The sequence below is a fragment of the Tupaia chinensis genome, unplaced genomic scaffold, assembly GCF_000334495.1.
Source record: "Tupaia chinensis unplaced genomic scaffold, TupChi_1.0 Scaffold141305_1, whole genome shotgun sequence".
Lineage (NCBI taxonomy): Eukaryota > Metazoa > Chordata > Mammalia > Scandentia > Tupaiidae > Tupaia > Tupaia belangeri.
In genome coordinates, this window is record NW_006201168.1 from 338,586 (window position 1) to 357,812 (window position 19,227).

General features: G+C 40.1%; 2 protein-coding genes and 1 non-coding gene across 3 annotated transcripts in view; 2 read left to right on the top strand and 1 right to left on the bottom strand.

The window, feature by feature from the left end:
- IFT80 (intraflagellar transport 80) overlaps nt 1-8,071 on the bottom strand; it is a 94,320-nt gene extending 86,249 nt beyond the window's left edge. Inside the window, exon 1 of the mRNA XM_014581939.2 lies at nt 7,931-8,071. The gene's annotated coding sequence lies outside the window, so the exon portion shown is untranslated. The remainder of the gene's footprint in view (nt 1-7,930) is intronic.
- Nucleotides 8,072-8,118: 47 nt separating this feature from the next.
- SMC4 (structural maintenance of chromosomes 4) overlaps nt 8,119-19,227 on the top strand; it is a 41,471-nt gene continuing 30,362 nt past the window's right edge. The window contains exons 1-5 of the mRNA XM_006163049.3: nt 8,119-8,554; nt 9,813-9,947; nt 10,848-11,026; nt 11,503-11,694; nt 13,479-13,655. Of these exons, the coding sequence (XP_006163111.1) occupies nt 9,818-9,947; nt 10,848-11,026; nt 11,503-11,694; nt 13,479-13,655 (678 nt within the window). The 5' untranslated portion in view covers nt 8,119-8,554; nt 9,813-9,817. The remainder of the gene's footprint in view (nt 8,555-9,812; nt 9,948-10,847; nt 11,027-11,502; nt 11,695-13,478; nt 13,656-19,227) is intronic.
- Nucleotides 13,783-13,842, top strand: MIR15B (microRNA mir-15b). The gene has a single exon (NR_129438.1). It is a non-coding gene; the product is annotated as a microRNA mir-15b (primary transcript).

The following is a 19,227-nucleotide window of genomic DNA, read 5'->3' on the forward strand; positions in this document are numbered from 1 at the left end:
CATATGGCATCCTGTGGGACTTCGCTTCACTCCTGCTCAGGGAGTTAGCACGTAGTTCACTAGCAGTGTAGGGGAGAAAAGGAACTGCAGGAATTAGAGCGAATAATTAAACATTCATTTCTCCTAATATACTCCACCTGAAACGGTGAGCTCAGTCCTTGTTCCTCTCCCTCATCCAGTTTCAAGGCTCAACACATACTCACTATGAATCTCAGTTTCTCTAATTCACAAGTCTCTATTTAACCTCAGGCTTTCATAAGCAAGTATTTAACAACTAGGTGAATGGGCAGACATTTGAAACTTAACAAGACCCAAATTTAGCCCCATGTCCCTCCAACTTTGTTCCTTACAGAATTTTACCCAACTCAGTAAATGGCAATTCCATTCTTCCAGCTGCATAAGGTTAAAAAAAAAAAAAAGAAAGATAAAAAGATTGCCAGAGGGTACATGCACACATCAGAGACAGAGAGAGAGAGAAACAAAGCACTAACTGAAGGGTGTAGTCCTGCCGCAATACTCTCTATCCTGTCAGGATATTGGGCAGGCACGCACACACACCTGGCATGTTTTTCAAGCCACAGTCTGGATTTCAACCACAGTTAGCCATATGAAACCCGTCCCCTATGCATAAAACATTAACTACTGTGCCATAGGCCTGATCCTAGGCCAAAAATCTTAAAGTCATCAGGGACTCTTCTCTCACAGTTTACATCCAAGTTATTTTTTTTTAAAGTGTTGGTTCTATATTTAAAATAAATTACTTTTTGCCACTCTACAGCTACGAACACAGTCCAAGATGCCATCATTCCTTAATCAGAGTTATTACAACAGCCTAATTGGCTTCCTAGCCCTTCTGCAACCTTATGCTTTTCACATCAGTCAACATGACTGTTTCAAAATCAACCATGGCAGGTGGCATGGTGGATAAAGGCACTGGACTCCCACATGACTGACCGCAGTTCAAATCTTAGACCTGGCAGCCTGCTCTCTCTCTGGTCAAAACTGAAAAATGATGATAATAAATAAATAATTCTTTAAAAAAAAAAAAAAAAAAGAAACCATGGCACTTTTTTGCTCAAAACTGATAACTTTCTATTTCTCTCTCAGAGTTAAAGCAAAGTTTTTACAGTGGGGTCCAAGGCCACTATTTATCTGGTCTCCACTGTGATGGTCAGTTTTATGTGTCAACTTGACTAGATTATGGTGATGAGTTATTTTGGCAAACACTGTCTAAATGATTTTGTAAAGATAATTTTTACAAATTATTAAACCATGGGACTTTGGGACCAGCAGCTGGCGTAATGGCTATATCTCTGGACTCCCATGTAGCCAATGGCAGTTTGAGTCCCAGACCCGGTGGCTTAAACTCATGCATGCCTAAGACTCTGAGAGAATAAAAGAGAAGGAATTGTGGCATGGCCATCACCCATGGAGGGTGATTTCTCCCTTTCTGTCTCTCTGTCTCTGTCTTTCAGGCGAGCGCAAGTGCCCTATAGGAAAAACTCTCCAAAACAAAAAAAAAAAAAGGGAGGGGGGGCTTTAAGTAAAGTATATTATCTTTAATAATGTGGGTGAGCTTCATTTAATCAGTTAGAAGCCTTAAGAACTAAGACCAAGGCTTCCCAAAGAAAGAATTCTGCCTTCTTACTGCCACACACAAATTCTGACTCACTGTCCAGACTTTGGACCTAAAATTGCAACATCAACTCTTGTCTGACTTTCCAACCTATTGAATGGCATTGCCCTATGGATTTCAAATTCACCAATCTACACAGTCATGTAAAACAATTCTTCAAACTCTCTCCCTCTGTAGACAGATAGTTTAGCTACATCTATCTAGCTAGCTAGGTATATGCATAGGGAATATACATATACTACATATATTACAAATATATAATATATACATATGAAAGTACTTCTTAAAGTTTGTGGAAAGATGGAATGAAGGCCAGGCAGTGGTGTGGTGGTTACGGTGCTGGATCCCATATGTCAAACTGTATAGTTTGAGTCTCAGACTTGAGGCCTGAATAAAATATGCCAGAATAAAACAACAATAACACCACCACCACACTGGGCGTGTGTATGTGCGTGCCCAAAATCCTGAAGGGAGAAATGGAGGAGAAGGACTGCAGCATGGCCATCACCCATGAAGGGTGCTTTCTCACTTTCTCCCTCTCTTTCTCTCTCTCTCTAGCAAGCGCATGTACCAAATAGGGCGGAAAAAAGTATGAGTCTATTTGGCTGCAAAAAAATTTAAACCCATGAGTATTTTTTCATAATACACATTTCCATGAATTTTTGGAAGACCCCTTGTCTATCCCCTATTGGTTGTTTCTCTGGAAAGCCCCAAGATACTCATTATTTCTCTGACTTCATCTCCTGCCTCTCTCCCTCAACTGCTCCAGCCACACTGGCCTCTGTGCTTTTCTTCCAACATACTAAGCGTGAAACTGCCAGAAGGCCTTTGGAACTCTCTGCCTGGAATCCCTTCCCCAAGGAAGCTGCATGGCTTACTCCCCTTTCCTCCTTTGCATCTTTGTCCAAAAGCCACCTTCAGTAAAGCTTCTCTGTATACCCTATTTACATCCGTCTGTCACAACACATACTTTCCTTACTGTTGCCCCTTTCTGAACCGTAAGCTCCAAGATAGGAGGAAATTTTGTCTGCTGTGTTCACTCATCTATCCCCAGCAGCTAGATCCATGCCTTGCTTACAGTAAGTACTCAGTAAACATTTGTCAAATAAATGAACGTTAGGAAAAAGTAGAGACAGTAGGCACAGTTCCTAAGTATAGGGGGTAAAGTATATAAATAAATATAGACAGACAGATATTATATTCTCACATAAGCACACAGAGCAGGCATCCCTAATCTGAAATCCAAAATGCTCCAAAATCAAAAACTTTTTCAGCACTTTTATGACACAAGTGGAGCATCTCACACCTAATCTCATATGATAAGTCACAGTAAAAACACCATAATACAAAAACATTATACAAAATTATCTTCAGAGCATGTGTCTCTGTGGTAAATATAAAACATAAATGAATTTCATATTCAGCTTTGAGTCCCATCTCCAAGATATCTTATTGTGTATATGAAGATATTCCAAAATTCAAAACACTTCTGGTCCCAAGATGTTTGGATAAGGGATACGGACCCTGTATATATATGTATATATGTATAGAAAGGTATGTAAGTTTAGAGGGTAAAGGGAAGAAATAGAATAGCAGCTACTAATTTAGGGTAGCATTCACTACGTTTGGGGGCAAGGACAAAGGCAGTCAATAAGGATAGTTTGGCAGTACCATAGAAAGAGAGGATAAATACGAGAGAGTATGATCTCTCTTAATATCATTTGGTCAAGGGCACTGATTATGTAGTATTCCCATTTTAAAAGATGTACAGATCAACGAACGGTTCACAGAAACATAAAAACACATGACCATGTGAAACTGGGAGCCAGAGGTTGGTCAGGCTCAAAATCAGATGCTCTGCAAGGCTGACCCACATAAGAAGGTTCCAGGTTTGCATCAAGACCTCTCTGGACATGCTGGGCACACACATGCCATGGTCAGCGGCTGGCTGAAGCTGAATGGGTTGTATTGTCAAAACTCTGTTGGGCGGGGCTGGCAGGTGGCATGGTGGTCAAGGCACTGGACTCCCACATGAACCACCACTATTTGAGTCCCATCCCAGACCTAGTGGCTTGCTTTCCCTCTCTCTCTCTCTTTCTCACTCTCTCTGTTCAATCAAATTAAAAAATAGTAATGAAGATGATGATAAATAAAACTGAATAAATCTTTAAAAATATAAAAAGCCCTGTTGGGGAGGAGGGCAGTGCCATAGCACAACACTAAAGAGCTATGCAAAGGAAGCCATCCCACATGGCTGACATTTGAGTGCCAGCCCTGGTATGTAGGCTGTGGGCACATTCCCAGGTGCCCAGGATCCTGGAGGGATGGAGAACTGGAAGAAAAGGACTGCAGTGTGACCAGGCCCCATAGGGGGTGCTTTCGCTCTCTCTCAGTCTGTCTCATTCACAGAAAGATAAACAAAAATAAACTTTTTTAGAATGAAACAATACCTAGCCTCGCATATAACTAAAGAAATGAAAATCAAAACAACTAGATACCATTTTTCAGTTAGCAGACTAGCCAAATGCAAAATACTGAAAGCCCAAAGCTGGCACACAGAGAAACATATTCCCAAACACTACTGAAAGAAAGCAAATTGGTACTGTCTTTCCTATATTAAAGGTATTCTCTACCTATGAGTCCTTCACACTGTAAAAAAACAAATGATATCCTTTCTAGCCTTCTTTACAGCAGGGACACAGACAAATAACTTGACACTTGCCAATTTGACATCTGTGTCATATTTGAAATTAGAAGTTACTGATGCATGGCAAGTTATTATATAAGGAATCTATTCTGGGAAGAATTCCTAGTCATAGGATTTACCAGATACATATGAATGTACACCAAAATATATATACAAATCCGTTCACTAGAGAACTCAATATAGTACTCTCAAAAACATTTATATGTCCATCCTAGATTATATGCCCCCCTAAGAAAAAGTCATACATCCCTATGTGGCTATGTGTTTATAATGTGGAACAGATAGCCAAGAAAATAGATTAGGGAATTAAGGCAAAAAATTAGACCTAAGCATTATGTTTACTGGAATAAGCCAGTCACAAAAGGACAATTACATATGATTCCACTTACATAAAAGTACCTAGAGCAGTCAAATTCAGAAAGACTCAAAGCAGAAGACTGGCTGCCAGGGGTGGGGTGGGAGTGGTGCTTTTGTGCAATGGGTAGGGAGTTTCAGTTCTACAGGACTAAGAGTTCTGTGGATGAATGGATGGAGGCAACAGCAGCACAACAAAGTGAATGCACTTCATGACACTGAACTGCGCATAAAAATGGTTATGCAGTTTTTTTTAATATTTAAGAAATAAACCAAATATTTTAGTAAATATTTTTAATATTTAAGAAATAACAAGAAAAACTTTAGACAGGAAACAAAGAAGGCATGACTTGTCAACAAGAATGTACCTACAGATAAGAAGTGGCAGAAAAATCTTATGTAGTGAACAAGAATGTGAAGGATAGATAAGAAACTGAAAAGCTAGGTCATAACCATATTCGTACCAAGGTTTCCTTGGGTCATTTGCATATTGGCTAACCCTACAGTGTTGATAGTCCTAGAGGGAACTGGCTTGCTCATGACTACCCAAGTCCCTATATTTTTAAAAACGCATCTCTTATCGTTGGTCCCCTAAATTGATAGCTCAAGAAAGGCACATCTTTCTGTCACAAAACCACTTGCAGACTACAGCTGAGATCTCCACTATGGCAGGGAAGAGAGAGAGAGGCAGGATCATCATTTCCAGGCAGTCTCAAAGACATAGCAACCAAAGAAAACAGCTTGTGAATGTCAGAATATCAATAGTTCAATTAGTAAAAGATCTCTATTCCCCCACCCCACCCTAATTCCTATATGCTGAAGTACATATATAAGCTATAATACTTACATTACCTTGCAATTCTAACTATGATTAATACCATGCTACTCTCATTGTCTACGTTAATAGTTCTTTTTTGCAGACTAGCCTCATAAATTCTAAGCCATAAACCATGTGAGTCACAAATTTAAAAATATGTAGTCACCTTTAATTCATGCTTTTCATTCAACCTATGTAAAAGAATTATACCCAACCAATATACTAGAATGCTGTGTAACTACGGGGTCATAGGGAAAGTCATGGTGTATTTTTTACATAAAAAAGTAACAGCATGACTTTCCCAACAACCTAATATTTTTAAAAATGAGATGAATGGTTATAATTTCCTAAGTGATTGTAACTCAGTCCTTTCTAGGTCAATCAGCTTCTCTCTCTTTTTTTAAAAATTATTTTATTTAACTTAATTTATTTAAATTTGACCAGAGAGAGAGAGAGAGAGAGAGAGAGGGAGGGAAAGTGAGAAAGCAAGCCACAGTCCAAACCACAGATGGAAGTGAAAGTCCAGCACCCTAACCACCACGCCACCTGCCAGGCCCCAAATCAGCTTCTCTTAATAAGAATGTTGACTTCATGAGAAGTACCCAAAATACAGGCGATAATCAACTTAAAGTCTTTATTTGTTGGGACCAGCAGATGGCATAATGGTTACATTACTGGACTCTCAAATGGCCCATCGCAGTTCAAGTGTTGGACCCAGTGGCTTGAAACTCATGCCGGGCGCATGTGCATGCATGCTCAAAATACCGAGAGGAGAGTGGAGAACAAGGCATTGCAGTGTGGCCATCCTCCCAGGGGGTGATTTCTCTCTTTTCTCTCTTTCTGTATCTCTGGCAAGCACACATGCCCTACAACAAAAGTATCTCTCAAAAACAGCATTTTTTGTGACCATAACATCTTCTCAAAAATTACACTTACTCTGACTGTTTTATTTCCATGGCATATGTAAATCTCCAGATTTAAGTCAACTCTTAAGTAGCTGTTTGTTATGAATGCCTTTTCTTCATTATGCAATCTGTTTCAAACTTCTTTTGAAAATATTTGTTCTGAGTGGGGCATGATTAGGTTCAATTAATTGAACCATCAGTCGGTTTACTGAAACTACATTTCTTTGTCAGCAGTTGTACCACTCTTGGTATCACAGTAAAACTAGGATTTATCTGTGTCGTATCCTTCTTCCTATTCTCTCATTGCAGATATACTGGTGCTTTAATATGTCACTCCATAAGTATGCAAAAATTAAAGAGGGATAAAAAAAGAGGCTAGCGGTTCTCCATGTCAAGTACCTAATTAGGAAGCTTCAATAAGCTCATGGGAAAACGTAATTACATACAAGTTTTTTTCTAGTGCAATACATTTGGAAATCCATACATAGTTTTTACAGCATATGCATCTGCCATGCACTTTTTAAAGACCTCTTGCATTGGTGGTAGTCAAATCAATCAGTAGTGCTTTAACATGGTGGAGGATTAGGAGCAAGTCTGAAAGCCTGATGAAATTTTGGAAAAAAACAATCCCCTAGAAAAAAATATAAACTCAAGAACTTTGCACATAATTTCTAAGAAGTTGTTTGTTTTGGGTTTTTTGTTTTGTTTTGTTTTGTTTTTGAGAGTTCTTTTGCTATAGAGCACTGCTCACCAGAAAGAGACAGAGAGACTGAAAGCGAGAAATCATCCCTCAGGGGGGATGGCCACGCTGCAATCCCTTCTCCTCCATTCTCCTCTCGGGACCTTGGGCACGCAGGCACATGCGCCCGATGTGAGTTTAAGCCACCCGGTCCGGGATTCAAACCATGGTCGACTACATGGATGTCCAGCAACATAAATTACGCCAACTGCTGGTCCCGAGAAGTTAATTCTAAGCCCCGTCACTCACTATGAGAGCCAGACTCCTGTCTTAAAATCCAGTAACTACAGTAATTTATCTGGGAACAGAAACTGTCTTACTGGCTCTATAATTCTGATTATACCTTCCACAGTGCAATATACAAAAGCTGTAATAAATATTTGCTATTCAATAATGTTCTCATAAAGATAACCAGGTGACACTTGGTAAATGGTTTCTATCGACACTTTTTAACAAAATGATTTTTAAAAATCTAGGACCCTTCCACTACTGACACTAATGAACTAACGCCAATAATCCAAAAATCATCATTTTCTTATTCACTGTGTACACTACACAATTACTCGCGAATCCAGGTCGTCTCTACTCGTGGTCCCTCTACTGTTTTCAAACTCGGGGCTCTCTTTGGCATCTCAAAATCTTCACCCAGAGCCCCACTGCCCCCATGGAGACGGAAAATGACAAATGCTCCATGAAGCAGGGAAGGTGATTCTTGTGAGAGCCACAACTTCCAAAACCTCGCCCCACCATGTCCGGAGGTGAACAGATTTACCTCAAGTTCCAGGAAAGCGATGGCGATGGCTATCACAGAGCTGGGACCTGTAACCAAGAAGCCTCCTGACCTCCCCGTCACCATAGTGACTTCTAAGCGCTGCGCTCCCTCGCTCTTCCCTCTTCCCGCGATACTTCCCGCCGCGCGTCATCCAAGCGGGCCCAAGACCCCGCCCCTCAGCGAGCGCGCCCTCGTCTTAGGGGACGTTATTGGATGGGTGCGTCCGGCCTCCCGCTGTGGGCAGAGTCCTCCGCAATGTTTTTCCTCCCCTCCTGAACCTGCCACGTTACTTTTCAGATATTTTTAATAACAGTGCTGCTTCCGTAGACCACGGAGAAAATAAGCCCTCTCTTTTTCACTTAGTAGAAACTTATGCACCGCCAGGGGCCCGCCAGGAGGTCGCGCATGCGCGCGATCGACCAGAAGATGGCGGTGGTTATCGCCGCACTTTTTTTCAAATTAGTGGGTCCCAGAAACCATTGCGCGCATTTGTAACGAATTTCCGTTCGAGTTTGTATTTTAGGCGCCATTTTCGAGTGAAGGACCCGGAGCTGAAACACCGGTAGGAGAAGGGGGTTGCTATACGGCCGTTTCCAGCCTTGGTGTGAGTGGACTGTCACGCAGGTAAAGTATTTCTCTTCCTGATCAGGTTGTCACATTCTCGTTCCCCGCCCTGTCCGCGGATGCCTGGAAAGTAGAGGCCTTGGGCTGGAGCTGCGAAGTCCGGGCTGAGGCTGCCGCGGGGAGATGTCGCCCGCTGTCACCCCTCCCCCCTCGGCGCTCCCCGGCGGCCGGGGCTCTCGCGCCGCTCTCCCGGGCGCCACTTGTCTGGGCCACTTAAGCGTCCCTCGGGGAGGCGCCTGGCCTCGCGGATCTCTTCTCAAAAAGCCTGGTCTCTGCTGGGGAAAGGGCGTCTACCCCCGCCCCCACTCTTTTGCCCCCAGGGACTAATCCCCGGCTCTGAGCCTTAGGGACCTTTCACGGGTTACTGTCCAGTGGGTCTCCGCCCCGGAGGGACAAGCCCCTGCCACCCCGAGATGACTATCCCGGAGCTGGCGCTGCGGGCGTCTGGTGTGGAAGTCGCCAGTGGCGGATCGCAGGGTTCGCAGTGGCCGATCGCAGGCTTCGGCCGCCGTTCCTGATCGCACTGGGGAGCAGGGGACCTCGCATCCCCTGTGTCGTCGACGGCGCCAAGAACTAAATGGCGGGGAGAGGAAAGTGGGCGACAGTCGCGCGTCACTCCAGAGTTGATAGCCACCCAAACCCAAGCTGTGCGAACTCGGAGCCCCAAGAGCCGGGCATGTCACTGAAGGTCGGCGTGAGAGTTCGTGGTTTACAAAGACGTTAGGGAACACTCTCCGACCTCGCATCCCCTGTGTCGTCGACGGCGCCAAGAACTAAATGGCGGGGAGAGGAAAGTGGGCGACAGTCGCGCGTCACTCCAGAGTTGATAGCCACCCAAACCCAAGCTGTGCGAACTCGGAGCCCCAAGAGCCGGGCATGTCACTGAAGGTCGGCGTGAGAGTTCGTGGTTTACAAAGACGTTAGGGAACACTCTCCGCCACTTAGGCTGTGGGCCGGCGCGGGAGGGCCTTTAAAAGCCGGGAGGACCTGGGCAGTTGCTCATCCCGGGTTAGTTCCCGGGCACGTCTGTTTTCCCCACTAGGTCTCAGACCCAGCCCTGCCTCCTTGCCGCGGCGGGGATGGAGGTGGTTGTGGCTCCTTTTCCAAGGATCCGCTGCCTCTGAGCCCGTTTTTAAAACCGAGCTCTCGGAAGCGGGTGGACCGAGGTTCCCCCGAGGGGGGCGGGCTGGCGCCGGGGTGCCGGCCGAGCCCGGCCCGCCGCGCAGACTGACTCGCACCGCCTCTCCCCCGGCCCCAGCGACCATGCCTCGTAAAGGGACACAAGCCTCCACCGCCCGACCCAAAGACGAAGGGCCGTCGCCGAACGGCGCCAGCAGCGATGCAGAGCCCGAGCCGCTGTCCGACGGCGCAGAGAACGCAGCTCCGGCCGCAGGTAAGTGACCCGCGGTGATCAGCTGGACCGCGCCCTGGGGCGACTCCGAGTCCCGGGCCGGGGTATTGGGCGCCGGCGAGGACTCGGCTCCGTCCGGTTGAAAAGCCGGTCGGTGTTGGTCCGGCGGAGCAGCTCAGAAAAGCCATTGGCGATGTTAGGAGGAACTTCGAGACAGTTTCAGTGTAGCGGAGCTGGAGGGGACCTGGGCTAGCGAACGGCTTCGTTTGCATGTGTGGCCCTTTTGAAATGGTAGGAACATCTTTATTTGCTCTGAAATCGGCATGGTTATCCAAGAGCTGGTGAACTTTTTAAAAGAATCAACATGTTACGAACGTGATGAGAAGTTGTTTAAAGTTGTTTAGTCCTAACCTCATTTCCGTGGGTTTAGATTACCTTTAAAGAAAAGGTGATGGTTTATTTGGAACTATTGTGGGTTTGTGAGTCCAGGCATTGGGTGACAGGAAACCCGTGACAGTGCTGCTAAAGCTCAGGAGTTTCCGAAAGGTTCCAGGTGTTCGACTGGACAGAGTTGGTCCAGACCCTTAGGATTTAACCTCCTGCTCCGGGTTAGAGAGAATCAGCTTGTTCTGGTTTTCCCAGGTTTGCTTGATCGTGCAGTGTTTTGATTCCTAAGAGGTATAGTTCTGTAATATTCTGTGACTGGAGGTACTTTTTTTTTTTTTTCCCAAGAATTCCTTTTTTGGGTAAAATCAAACCAAAGATTAGATTCTCATCCCTTTGAGTTTAGGATAATACTGTATGTTACAGGACGGTATAGATTACTAGGCATCATAAATCACTTTTCTCCGTCCTAGTTTTTAAAAATTAGCAGGCACTATTCCCCCGAAATAATTGCACTGACAGTCTTTTTGCCTCTTTTCTTTCTTTCGATTGATTTAGAAACTCCAAGTGAGGAACTTGACAATAGAAGTTTAGAAGAGATTTTGAATAGCATTCCTCCTCCCCCGCCTCCAGCAATGACCAATGAAGCTGGAGCTCCTCGGCTTATGATAACTCATATTGTAAACCAGAACTTCAAATCCTATGCTGGGGAAAAAATTCTGGGACCTTTCCATAAGGTATTGATTTGTCCATTTTACATAGCTATTGTAGTATATTTAGAACAGCTTTGTTGCAAGACGTTTCCATTTCGTAGCTATCCTGTAACATTCTCCTGTCAGTCCCACTAATGTGTCTCCTATGGTTCCAACAGCTGAGATGATCTTTCCTTTATCTTTACTACTTCTTTAAGCTATAAAATTTTCCTCATTGAATGAAACTAGAGTTTTGGAAGGAAGTATTTCTCTTTCACCTTTAGGACCGAGTTTTGTCAAAAGTCTGGGTTAGCATTCAAACATGGTCCTATTTAAGATGTCAAAGCTTCTGATAGACCCTGATTAAGAAAACTTAAGTTGTGTATCTTTTAACAATGAAAACAAATATTTGTAGTTTTTACTGCAAGTTAAAAATGAAGCATTTTAAATTACAATCAATGAGTAGTTTTAATATGACCTTTTAAAATGTTAAATTTCTATTTTGTTTTGTTTTTATGCAGCGCTTTTCCTGTATTATTGGTCCAAATGGCAGTGGCAAATCCAATGTTATTGATTCTATGCTTTTTGTGTTTGGCTATCGAGCACAGAAAATAAGATCTAAAAAACTCTCGGTACTGATACATAATTCTGATGAACACAAGGATATTCAGAGTTGTACTGTAGAAGTTCATTTTCAAAAGATAATTGATAAGGTAAGGGATTGTAAGAAAAGCAAGGACCGGTACATGCAGTTTATTATCTTGGGCTTAAATCTGCGTTTGAAAATTCGTGTGTAATTAAAGCCAGAAGAGAGATTGATTTCATTACCTCCATGACCATATGAGGGTAGGGAGTGTTGGTGGCTGTTAAACCTAAAGTATTAGAATTTTATTCAGAAAATTGAATTATAAATAGCTCATAGTAATTCTTACCCTTTTATTTTTTTTTTTTTTTTCAAAAAATTCCTTTTTTATCAGTAAAGTCAAGCCGAAGATTAGCTTCTCATCCTTCTGAGTTTAGGATACTACTGCATGTAACTGGACGGTATAGATTCCTAGGTGTCATAAGTCACTTTCCTCCGTCCTAGTTTGTAAAGATTAGCAGGCACTATTCCTCCAAAGTAATTGCACTGACAGTCTTTTTGCCTCTTTTTTTGTTTTGTTTTGATTGATTTAGAAACTCCAAGTGAGGAATTATAAATAGCTCATAGTAATCCTTACCTTTTTTCAAATAAAATATTGAGCAATTTTAAGATCCTGAGCCCTGAATAGGCTTTCTTCTGGGAGAGCTCATTTTACCTTATATTTTTAGGATTTCTATAGAGTAAATTACCTAAACTTGAAAATGTTAACAGTTGCCTGATTTTATCATCTCCCTTATTTGGGTGCTCATTGAATTTAATGTTACTAAGTGTCGTTCGAATCTGATACAAGAGAATTTTACTTCAGGTTGAACTACTGTGATTTAAGTCCTTTTGAAATGGGGAAAGAGCGAGCTAACTTTTTTCTAGCAATAGAGATAATTATAGGTAAAATGTCTATTTAGTATTTACATGGTTCTGTTGGCATTGTTTTTTCCCGTCTTCTGTTTAATAATTAGGAACCTTATGGGTCAAAAATGACTGAATTAAACCTGTAAATATAGGAAACTATCAATTACATGATAAAATTGGGAGATGACCTGGCTTGTGGGGGGTTTTTTTGTTGTTTTGTTTTTAATGTAAAGGGCTTTAATTTCATGGAAGCATCTATTTTAATTTTGCTTCATAGTACCTTCTTTTTACAATTTGGGTTAGCAAATAGATTGCCAGTACATCAGATTTTATTTCATTGTTTATTGACTACATTAGATTCTTTTCTTTTTTTGAAGCCATAAAAAGCCATACCTTCATATGATAGCTTTTAGGGAAAGGGAAAGTGGATTTTAGTATTATAATGGATTTGCACTTGTGCTCAAACAAATCAGGAGAATGCAGTTGTCCATTCTTTGCGGTTCATTTTTTTAACATTTCATTAATGGCACACACTTTATGCTCTTCATCTCCTCACCCCAAAACTAAACCGTGTCATTCCGTTACTGCCTTTCCTCTTTTTCCTTGAATCAATTCATGCTGCAACTTTTAAAATGGATTAATAGTTTAATCTGTTAACCTGACTTAATACTTCGGGTGGGTTTGGTTTGGATGTGGTGGGGTTCTTGTCCACCGTTGCTAGCTCTTCTCAGTTGAATATGTTTTTAAGCTTGTTTGGGGGTTGGGTCTTTGTTCGATTCTTTGGACTTTTGGGCTTTTGTGATCTTCCAGAAAGGGACCAAACAAGTTGGAAAAGTAGTCTTTGATAAACATGGTTGTTTCTGTGAACTACTGCCACTTTCTGCTCATGTTGAGCTGAAATTTTTAATCCATAGCACTAGTTTCAGAATAAAGTGAGTGAAATTTAAAACAGACCTGTGACTTATACCAACAACTGTTTTTTTATTTTGTTTCTCCTAAAAACAGGAAGGGGATGATTATGAAGTCATTCCTGACAGTAACTTCTACGTTTCCAGAACTGCCTACAGAGATAATACTTCTGTCTATCACATAAGTGGGAAGAAAAAGACATTTAAAGATGTTGGAAATCTTCTTCGAAGCCATGGAATTGACTTAGATCATAACAGATTTTTAATCTTACAGGTAAGTTTGGTAAAGACCTCAAAGATTCTCTTATTGTTACTTTTTTCCCACTAAAATTGCAGGGGGTGGAGGAGGGGACCTTTCCCTTGTTGGATGAATCCTGTATTTTTGAGGCCTTAAAGTACTGTAGCAGCACATCATGGTTTACATACTACAGTCAAGATGCGAATCATTATTTGCTGCTCTAGAAATTTAAGGAAATTCATTCAAAAACATTTTCATCATCAGATGTTCATTTGATGTTTGGATAGACTGACATACTTGTTCCACTCTAGCAGCACGTAAATATTGGCGTAGTGAAATAAATATTAAACACCAATATTATTGTGCTGCTTTAGTGTGACAGGGATATAGCAGCTATTTGTCATTTCTGATTGTATTTCCCTTAAAGATAACATTTTAAATCAGATTCATTATGTTTTAATAGTCTGGTTTTTGTCCTTTTCTCTCCTAATATATGGCCAAAAAAATTTTTTTTGAAAATCTGTATACTTGGTGTTTAACAAATTCACCTGAGCCACCTAATTTAATTTCTTTAACTCTTAGAATAGTTAGCTCAAAGTTTACTCACACTGACCTTTGTTTTGTTTAGAATGGCCTATATTCCTGAGTCACTAGATCAGAAAACAACTTCGATATCTTTATTCTTAACTATCACGACTCTTAGAGAACAAAAGTCTTTTCAAGAGGATATAAAAATTAAGTACTTGACATTAAATCCATTTTTATGAGGAATCCTGTATTCTTTAAATATTGGTATATTCTACCAGCATTGCTTGGTAATAAAAATGCCTTATTCCTGTATTTTTAGTGTAAAATCATGGCTTTGTCAGACATTTTTAAATTCCTGTTTGACTTGTGAAAGCATCTTCTTTCTGTGTCTATCCAGAATCACCAAAAGTATAATAATTAAAGCAAAGCTATTGTAATGCAGAAATGGCTGCAAATATTCTTTAATGTCTTGTGCTATACATTTTAAGATAAGTTGGGAATTTTGGTCTGATACTAAAAGTTTTGTTAGAATTGACTGAGTATTCCCAGTAACAGACTTATCAAATTAGTCGCTATGTCCCTTTTAGTTCTTAGTCTTTACATTAATAAAATACATATTACTTTAGACACAGTGTACAAGGTAAATAAATAGCATTCTGGAGTAACTTGTATTGCTAATTTTATTACCAGACAGCATACTTTTTACTATTTCTATGACCTGAACATTCTTAAATGACTATTGGGAAATCAGTTGCAGGACTTTTTTTTCTTCTTCTTCTTCTTCTTCTTTTCTTTTCTTTTTAAATTTTATTTTATTTGACAATGGGCATTGGGGACTGAGGGGAGGCAGAGGGTGAGAAAGCAAGCCACCAGGTCCAGGATTCAAACCACTTAGGTCCAGGACTTAAGCAACTCAGCCCTGTGGAAGAACAGCACCTTGACTACCACGTCACCTGCCAGCCCCCAGATATATTTCTAAATAAGATTTGAACCTATACAGATGTGAAACTAAAGTACCTTTATAAATCAAATTAAACTGTTCTATGGACTTTTATATTTTGGGACATGGTTTGATTAATTATCAATAAAAAGTTATGTCCCTGTATAATACTCAATTGGATGCACTTTGTGGGAAATTATACTTGTGTTTATCATTTATTGCTATTTCTTGGCTATCATCCTGGGATAATCAGTCAGTCTTACACCAGTATATAGATTTCATCAAAATAAAGTGGACTGTATTTTAACCCTTCTAGGGATGTTTTCCTCTGTGCAGCCTCTGTGTATATAATTTAGTACTAAAGGAAACCAATAACTTCCCCAAAACAGTAAATAAGTAATTTATAAATTATCGATTTTATATTGAATATGTGTACCTAGGATACTTAAGTCATTTTTCCTCATAATAATATGAACGTTTTATTGTGATCTTAACAAATTATTTAAAACATTTCTTCCCAAATAATGCCGAGGTAAACTTTCCAAATTAACAAAGTCAATTCAATTCACTTACATTTACAGATATGAACCTTAGGAACTCATCTGTTAGGAAGAAGAAACCAGAGATTGAATTAGATCTAGAACTAATAATGTTGGTCTATTAAGAGTTTGTGGGAAAGTGATACTGGTTTCTTTGGATTTTTGTTTGTTTCTTATCAAAACCTTAGACTCATGCTAGAGATTTAAAGCATTTGAAGGTAAGTAAATATGCTTTTGTTACCTTCTCATATACTAAATAACATTTTTTCTTCTAAACATTTTTTAAACTATCCATTATTTGGGAGGCTGGGTAAATAGAGACAACATCATAGTATCTCCACCACCAGTGATTACTTTAAACAAAATATATAAACCGACCAGTGGTAGTGATTAACAACCTAAGTAATTTAGATTTAGTAGAAGCAAAATGCTATTTTTAAAATTAAGAAGTAGTAAACTAGAAGTTCTTGAAGTAAAATTTTTTTACTATGCTTATATTTTGGTGTCATAGGTTTTTTTCAAATGGGCATTTCGAGCATTTGAACCCTTTTTTTATTTTATTTTTATTTTTTTGGAGAAGTTTTTGATATAGGGCATGTACACTTGCCAGAAAGACAGAGAGAGAGATAAAGTGAGAAATCACTCCCCAGGGGGGAATAACCACACTACAATCCCTTCTCCTCTCGGGATCTTGGGCACACACACTCCTGCACCCAGCGTGAGTTTAAGCCACCGGGTCTGGGACTCAAACCACAGTCGACTACATGAGAGTCCAGCGACAAAGCCATTATGCCAACTGCTGGTCCCACATTTGAACCCATTTAAAACTTTATTAGTTGACCATTTAAATTAATTTCTAATGAGGCACTGTGTTACTTACTGTGCTATTAATAATACAAAAATAGTTATGTCCTTTTCTTATTCTTAGAGGCACTTATACAATGCCTTCAAAAAGTATTAGATTATGGTTAACCATTATATTTTCCAAATTCATACTTTTCACTTTCCATATATGTCTTACTATAATAACTGTTAGACTAAACTGGTAGGGTTTTATTAGCTCTGATAGCATTTAATGGGTAAACTGTGACTTGTAAATTAGCATTAATTAATTTTTGTGCATTTGCTCTATTTAAGGGATAGAGAAGAATAGCTTTAATGCTTTAATTACAATTGCAATTTGCATTAGTGATTGCTCTCCCAGGAATGTTTTTTATAAACTCTTCAAAAGCTACAACTGTGCACAACTTTAAATTTGTCAAAGTTCTTGAGTTTTTTGTGCTTTTGTATACATATTACAAAATCTAAGTTAAAGTTTAAAATGAGAACCTAAATATTTTCATTGTTTTGTAGTTTGGAAACTCACTTAACCTAGGTCTGAGTTGTTGAAATGCTTTATAGTGGATTTGATATTTGCTCATTTAGTAGATCAAAACTCATAGGTGCCCTGTACCCTGTGTTAATGAAAAGCCTATTTTAAATCCTTTTTTCAGTATACGTCTAAACTTAGCATGGCATGTGATGACTTAACCAGGTTTTAGACTATAGGAATAAGTCTGCACTGTAATGACAAAAGAATTTTTTAGCCTTATTCATAACACTAATTTTCCCAAAGATCCCATTTTCAACAGCCTCAGCTGTGAAATAAAAAGATAGGCAATTGTGCTTTGCAACCTGAATAGATGTCAGAAAGTCTAACCACTAAAGCAGTATTCTGTTTATTCACTTATTTTAAACAGATGCTACCTTAGTGATTTGGTTTCTTGGCTTCTGGTAGCTTACAAAGAGCAAAGTAGAATAAAATGTGTTAGAGATAAAAGAAAAAAAATTGCAGCGCAGTGAAGAATGGAGAAAATAAAAATATTATCCAGGCAAAACAGAAAATTAAAGTTTAGTGATTCTGAGCCATCTAAGTTTGATACAAAAGCCATATTTACCTTAAAAATTATTGAAGTCTTGGGATCACATGGTAGCTCAGCAATAAAACAAGATGCTCTGCAAGGCCCAGCCATGTGGGAAGGTTCCCAGTTTGCATCTGGAGACTTTCTTGAGTACATTGAGTATGTGTATGTCCAGGATGGCTGGCTGATAATGGGGATGGAACACAGCGTCAGGTCATTTTTGGGGGTTCTGTCTCTTGTCTCATAGAAGAAATGAACTCAGCGGTCAGGGAAAAACCATTGAGGCCCTATAAGAAAAAATTTTATTGTGGCTATATACTGTTAGAATTTTTTTTTGCCACTCATGCATGTCAAAATTTGGATTACACCTGAATAAGGATAAAAAGAGGACCTTACCTATTTATTCCTTTTAGATTTTCTTTTTTCTTTTTTTTTAAGAAAATTTTGCTATAGGGTACGTGCACTTGGCAGAGGGATGGAGACAGAAAGTGAGAAGTCACCTCCCAAGGGTGATGACCATGCTACTGTCCCTGCTCCTCCATTCACCTCTTGGGATTTGGGGTACACGTGCCGTGAGTTTTAAGCCACCAGATCCGGGACTAGAACTGTGCCGAATACATGGGAGTTCAGGGATGTAACTATTATGCCATCTGCTGCTCCCTCTTCTTAGATTTTCAAGCGCTGCTCCCTCTTAGATTTTCAAGTGCTGTTCCTATAAATTAGATAACCAAAGAACCGTGTAACATAATCACATAAGTTCAGACTGAAGCCCTTGGTATTATAAATGCCCCCTCAAAACATGTTTGCCGTAGTTGTGTTACTCTTAAAAAACCATCCATGATATTTTCCATAGTGTTTCATGTCTCCAATAATATAAACATAATTTAAAAGATTGGAAGTCCATAGTGAATAACTGTACAGAAAAAATGTTTAAAACTGTTTAGTATGCGTTAAGCCACAAAAAGTAGAGATAACAATGTGTGTGAAACCTTGAAACTTTGCCAACTTCAGAGACTAATGTTACAGCAACTTGGAATATTTTCGCGTGTGTCATTGTGCTACCACAAATCCATGTTTGTGATTGGGAGCTTCATTGTGGAAGGTTGACTTGAAATGCAGGTTGATGTTTTGAAATGATTTCTGAAATATATTGAATTTATTGCCCTAAATTAAAACTATATTTCATATAGAAGAGGTACATTTTCTGACAATTAAGTGGTCCTCTGGGAATTGACTGACAGCCCACAGATTACATAGACAATGGCATGAAATGGAAAAGGAAGGAAGAAAGCAAATGGCAGCAAATGGTAGGGCACGCCAAGGACGTCAGGGAACAGAGCTGTAAGGAACTTCCCAGGTTGCCGTTGGTATACCTCGGCAGTCCTGAATGCCAGAAGAGGCCTACATGTGCTCAGCCTGTTGATTCCACAGTGCTAATGTAATAACACAGCCGTGACTGGCTTAAAGAATCAGTGTTAAAGATTCAGCTGCACATTGAGATGGAACTGGTGTGATCATGAATGTCGGTTTTATTTTTGCTGCGTTTTGTTTTGGTTTTGCTGGCAGCCTTAGAGTAAAAGGAAATCTTGGCCGTATATAGTCTTCATTTTATTTGGAGAGGGAAGAATAAGTAAACAAAAACAAGTAACCACTGTGTTCTACCTAAAATGGGCCATTTCCTAATTCTCTCTCTTCAAGAG